Raw genomic sequence first — 6,000 nt, 5'->3', positions numbered from 1 at the left:
ACTCTAAGGACCCCTGCCTTCCCACCCCTGCCACCTAAGGACTCTAAGGACCCCTGCCGTCCCACCCCTGCCACCTAAGGACTCTAAGGACCCCTGCCGTCCCACCCCTGCCACCTAAGGACTTTAAGGACCCCTGCCATCCCACCCCTGCCACCTAAGCACTCCTGCCGTCCCACCCCTGCCACCTAAGAACTCTTTTACTCCTCCAATTGCATTGTTATCATATCACCCATCTCTCTTACACATATACCAACAGGTAAGATACGTCTAAAGTTTTGAGCGTGATTTTGTTTAAAGGGGCAAATGCTCTTTAGAATCTGGCAAGATCGTATGTACCCGGGGTGGACATTGAGGTTGGCAGCAATTGTCATTCGGAGACGTAACAGGCATTGAAAGTCAGTTAAAGGCTACATGGACATCTCCAATTAGGGCCCATTAGTCTGTGGCAGCCAATGAAGACAACATGGCCCCAGGCATAGAAGGCAATGAGATTTGCAAACAACTAAATGTGATTATAGACCTTTGCTGACCCAACCTGCTGAAACGAGCCGAGGTATAAAAGTCCTCAGCCGGGCGACTGCCTCCTGTTCACACACTGAGATGGCTCCGAGGAGATCCTGCTCCTTCTCACACCTGAGGATCTCCACCGTGGTCCCCATCTACTTCACCATGCTGGGTCTAGTGTTGGCGCTTTCCATGGTCGCTCGACATGACACAAGCCAAGTGTCCAGCTCCTTCCCATACAGCGTCCCCCTGGACCCCGAGGGTTCCCTCCAGCTCTTCTGGAATGTCAGCTACGCCGAAAAAGTGGTGAATTTCCAGATTCTCATCAAAAACCTAAAATATGGGATGATCTTTGGCATGTCCGACCGGGGAGAGTTCGAAGGTGCGGATTTGGCGGTCCTATGGAGCGATGGATACAGATCTTATTTCGGAGTAAGCAAACTATCATTTTTCTTATATATATATATATATATATATATATATATATATATATAGTGCTGTTGCATGATGCAGGCTGTCAGGGTATGATAGGAGTGGTAGTTCCACAACAGCTTGAGCGCTCCAGGATAGATAACAACTTCTGTAGTATTATGCCGGCTGTCAATGCATAATAGGAGTTGTAGTTTTCAACACCTGGAGAGCCGCACAAGTCTGCACATTGCTGATGAATTGCTGTAATGTAGACTTTGTTCATGGACTGGTCATTTCTGTTACATTGTTTCATCACCTGCGAATGATCAGGAAGCACAATCAATGGCAAATGGCAAACTCGGCTCTGCTTCATCAGCTTTACATGTACTATGACCAATACTTACTTAATTTCCAGGATGCCTGGAGCGACAAGGACGGCCATCTACATATCGATTCCCACCAAGACTACCAGCTGCTGTCAGCACAACAGACGCCCGAGGGTCTCTATCTTGTCTTCAGAAGGCCGTTCACCACCTGCGACCCCAATGACTACCTTATAGAGGTATGCTGGCTTTACTTCCCTATTGCATCCATAGGCGTATAAGCTATAGGGGCTGACCTATATGAGCTATAGGGCCACTTTTGCTTGTTAGTCAATTAGAAGATACTACTTCTTCTATCATTTGCAGTCATTCAAAATAAGTAGGTCGCTGATACAAGCTTGTATGTATTTCTTATGCGATTATTAGTTGGTCTTCCAATCCTGCTCTGCCATTAAGACCTGGGGGCATCTGAGTAAAGTGAGCCATTATTCTGGGAAAGTGGCTGCTATATATATATATAGAGAGAATGTATGTACCAGTTAGAAAACTCATGATATGTCCAAATTTGACCACTTCTCCTCCAGGATGGGACCGTGCATCTAGTCTATGCCCTGCTGGAGAAGCCATTCCAGTCCCTATCAGCTATCAATATCTCCTTACTCCACCGGGGACTCCAGCGGGTGCAGCTACTGAAGCCAGAGCTCCGTGCCCCGCACCTCCCCAAGGATGTCAAAACAATGGACGTCCGAGCGCCGAATGTTCTTATTCCAAATCAAGAGACAACTTACTGGTGTTATATTACCGAGCTGCCGGAGGACTTCACCAAACACCACATAGTCATGGTAAGACAAACCGATACCCCTCCATTGCCCTAGATATGGCCTAGAAACTTGTCATACCCCAAACATTTTTTATTGATTCCCCCTTGAATTAGTTTCTTCCTAAGGTGACCATCACATAACCTTAAAGGGATACTCCAGTATCAGAAAAATGTATTAAAATTAAATTATCACACAAAGATATATAACTTACTGGTCTAATAACCAATAGTACTGGTTTTAGCAGTTTTTTGCTTGAAAATCTCCTGACAGGAAGTTTTGTCATCATTTCATTTTTAATGTGGTATTGTCTCCAGCTTCCTATTTCCTCCTTCTCTTGAGACAACGCATCATCCTCTTCTGTCTCAGGAGGCTTGGCTGTATCTTATCCCTGCCTCCTGAGTAATGTCATCACCTCTGACCAGCCCCTCCATCGTCCATCACCATCTCCCTGTCATATATAAAGACAGGGCAAGCTCCAGGTTTTTGTGGCCCCTTGGGCAACAGAGCTTCAGCAGGTCCCTTTGTTGAGCAAATCATGTAGCGACAGTATAACCAACAACCTCTGTAAAAATATTAGTATCCCCCCAACCCACACATTGACCCATTTACAGTTAGATAGCAATGGTTCAAGGGCTCTGCACATCATATAAGTGATTAAAGTACAGTTACATTCAGTGACTCACAGGAGGCGTCTTCTCTGATTGATGGAAGTTGCTCACCTTTCTTTTTTTTCCATCTGGTTCAGGCCATCATGAAAACACCTCCTGGCCACAACTCGCAGAATCTACCAAACATTTTAGTCTTCTCTCTCATACAGTATAGGTGTTCTCTGTGCCCCCAAATAGTAGTTAGGTCCCCTGTGTGCCCCCATAAAGTAGTTAAGCTTCTTTGCCTCCATATAGTGGTCAGACCCCTTTGTGTACCCCATATAGCAGTTAGGCATTTCTGTGCAGATAATGTCCCCCATGTAGGCATCACTTTGTAAATAATCACCCCTGACAGTTATCATCCCCCAGTAGGTCGTATTCTGTAGAGGCAACCCCCCTTAAAGCCCCCAATATGTAGTATCCCCAATAGGTAGCCAGTAGATGGTCCCTTGTGTAGTCCCCCTTTAGTAGATAGCCCCCTGTGTAGTCCCTCTTTAGATGATAGCCCCCAGTGTAGGTTCCCTTTAGTCTATGGCTCCCAGTGTAGTCACCACTTTAGTCCATGGCGCCCAGTGTAGTCACCACTTTAGTCCATGGCGCCCAGTGTAGTCCCCCGTCAGTATATTAAAAAGCAGAACAGAGATAGCGCTCCATGGTGCGGGACCAATGATACAAAAAAAGACAGGAGAAATTTGGATTAGGAATAAAACTGTCAACCTCCCTCCACCTGGCAGATTTGTGCAAGGCTGAGGCACAACTCTCCAAATGCGTGAATGGTGACTACGGTGTACAGCCTATCCTGTATACCCATGCCAGGGCAGTGTATAGATGCAGACCTCCACTCCTCAAATAGACAGGTTTTGAAAGGCGCAGCTACTCCAGAGAGATGTATATAAAAAATTTATTAAAACAATAAAACCATAAACAGTGCTATGGTTTGTCGTGTCTGTCAAAACCTGTCTATTTGAGGAGTGGATGTCTGCACATGTCAGTATATGCCCCCCAGTGTAGTCCCTCTTTAGCAGATGGCCCCTAGTATAGTCCCCCTTTAGTAGATGGCCCCATTTAGTATATGACCTCCAGTGTAGTCCTCCTGTCAGTATACTGCCCCCAGTGTGGTCACAACATCAGTATATGGCCCCCAGTATAGTCCCCCTTTAGTAGATAGCCACCAGTATAGTCCCCCTTTAGTAGATGGCCCCGGTGAGTATATGACCTCCAGTGCAGTCACAACATCAGTATAAGGCCCCCAGTATAGTCCCCCTTTAGTAAATGGCCCCCAGTCAGTAGATGCCCCCCCCCCAGTGTAGTCCTTCTTTAGTAGATGGCCCCTAGTCAGCAGATGCCCCCAGTATAGTCCCCCATTAGTAGATGGCCCCCAGAGTAGTCCTCCTTTAAGACATGTCAATTCTTCTGCGCGGAGAGAGGAGGCATGTGAGCCCTCCCATAGACAGCCAGTATGACACAAACGCTGGCGGAATTCTGCTGCGGAGGGTTCCACCGCGGAATTCCGCCAGTTTTACTCCGTGTGAACTGGCCCTTACTGTATAGTATAGCAATCATCATGAGTATAATGTATAGTACGTGCATAAACCTGAAAAAACAGCAGTTTGTAGATACAGAATGGAACTGCAGATCCCCATAGTGCATTAGCGTAGTACAACAGGCTAGAATAGAGAAGCAGGGCTGCTGTCAGGGGTCTGTGTGGTCACATGACAGCAATGGAAAGGTGTTCAGCATGGACCAATCAGGAAGTGAGAATCACAGAGCTGTGCGGAGGAAAGCGAGAGAAACTTTATATGCAGCTGTGTAAGTGCAGGCACATTATAGCAGCAGTGTGTATAGCTGAGTGTGAGTGCAGGCACATTATAGCAGCAGTGTGTATAGCTGAGTGTGAGTGCAGGCACATTATAGCAGCAGTGTGTATAGCTGAGTGTAAGTGCAGGCACATTATAGCAGCAGTGTGTATAGATGAGTGTGAGTGCAGGCACATTATAGCAGCAGTGTGTATAGCTGAGTGTGAGTGCAGGCACATTATAGCAGCAGTGTGTATAGCTGAGTGTAAGTGCAGGCACATTATAGCAGCAGTGTGTATAGATGAGTGTGAGTGCAGGCACATTATAGCAGCAGTGTGTATAGCTGAGTGTGAGTGAAGGCACATTATAGTGGCAGTATGTACAGCTGAGTGTAAGTGCAGGCACATTATAGCAGGAATGGAGAGGATGGGAAACACAAGGACCAACAGAGACTGCAGGGAGCATGAAGGAATGAGCAGGGCATTTGTGGACGCATAGAAGGGTTACAGCTATGGAGAGATTACCTCCACAGTCCTGTCCCCTGATGTAAGCCCCAGCCTGAAGTGGATCTGCCCTGATTTGGAAGGCGAGGGAGATTTCCTGGGTCAAAGTACAGTGCTGTAGACCACGCTGGAAAGCCATAGTCTGCTGTGTACCGAAATGTTCTGCAACTGTTTGGGGCAAGGAACTGGTAGGAGTGCTGTGGGAGGGGAAAGCAATACATTCTGGGAAATATTACTGAGCTCAACCAGGTGGTAGTAAGAAGTCATGAAAGGGCTTCATGATAGGACTACAGACTCATAAAACAAATAGATTTTTTTTTAGCTTTTCACCAAAGTCCTCCCACCCTGTCTACTCCCTTCCCACAGCACTCCCGACAGTTCCCCACCTAGGGCAGTTGCATAACATTTTACTACACAGCAGACTATTGCTCTGCAGTCAGTACATCTGTAACACCTACTGCATTCAATCCCTGTCCGCTCCTCTGCCTGTGGCAATGTTTAAACACCTCATTATTTCATAAAGGTTCCAATAAAGAAATATATGTATCTTTGTATAGGACAGGGAGAGGGTTATGTAGACTGGAGTGGCTACTTGTGAAGCCTCAATGTCTGGCATCAAGTCAGGGCTATGTATAACTATACAAAGCTCGATTTTAATAACTTAGCTTAGTTCACAGTCTAAGGCTATGTTCTCACTAAGGCTATGTTCTCGTGGTTACAACGGCCGTGATCTCTGCGGTACTTACGTAGTGCTACAGGCTGAGTGAATCCCGGACGGAGTGAATAAACATAGTATACACTTCGTCCGGGATCCCTAGCGGCGCCATAGAAAACTGACATCAGTTTTCTGCGGCCGCTATTCAATGAATAGCGGCCGCAGAAAACCCTGTCAGTTCACACAATGGAGCGAGCGGCTCCGGCCGCACGCTCCATTGTGTGCTGTGGGGAGTTCTGATGCGTCCGCATCAGAATTCATCGGCGCTAAAGATCAGCGG

The 6,000-nt window shown here is 46.8% G+C and overlaps 1 protein-coding gene across 1 annotated transcript in view; it reads left to right on the top strand.

The window, feature by feature from the left end:
* The first annotated feature begins 256 nt into the window (after nucleotides 1–256).
* DBH (dopamine beta-hydroxylase) overlaps nucleotides 257–6,000 on the top strand; it is a 43,935-nt gene continuing 38,191 nt past the window's right edge. Inside the window, exons 1-3 of the mRNA XM_069986852.1 lie at nucleotides 257–936; nucleotides 1,331–1,477; nucleotides 1,823–2,080. Of these exons, the coding sequence (XP_069842953.1) occupies nucleotides 601–936; nucleotides 1,331–1,477; nucleotides 1,823–2,080 (741 nt within the window). The 5' untranslated portion in view covers nucleotides 257–600. The remainder of the gene's footprint in view (nucleotides 937–1,330; nucleotides 1,478–1,822; nucleotides 2,081–6,000) is intronic.

The sequence above is a fragment of the Dendropsophus ebraccatus genome, chromosome 10, assembly GCF_027789765.1.
Source record: "Dendropsophus ebraccatus isolate aDenEbr1 chromosome 10, aDenEbr1.pat, whole genome shotgun sequence".
Taxonomy (NCBI): Eukaryota; Metazoa; Chordata; class Amphibia; order Anura; family Hylidae; genus Dendropsophus; species Dendropsophus ebraccatus.
This window is presented reverse-complemented; position numbering and strand designations above follow the sequence as displayed.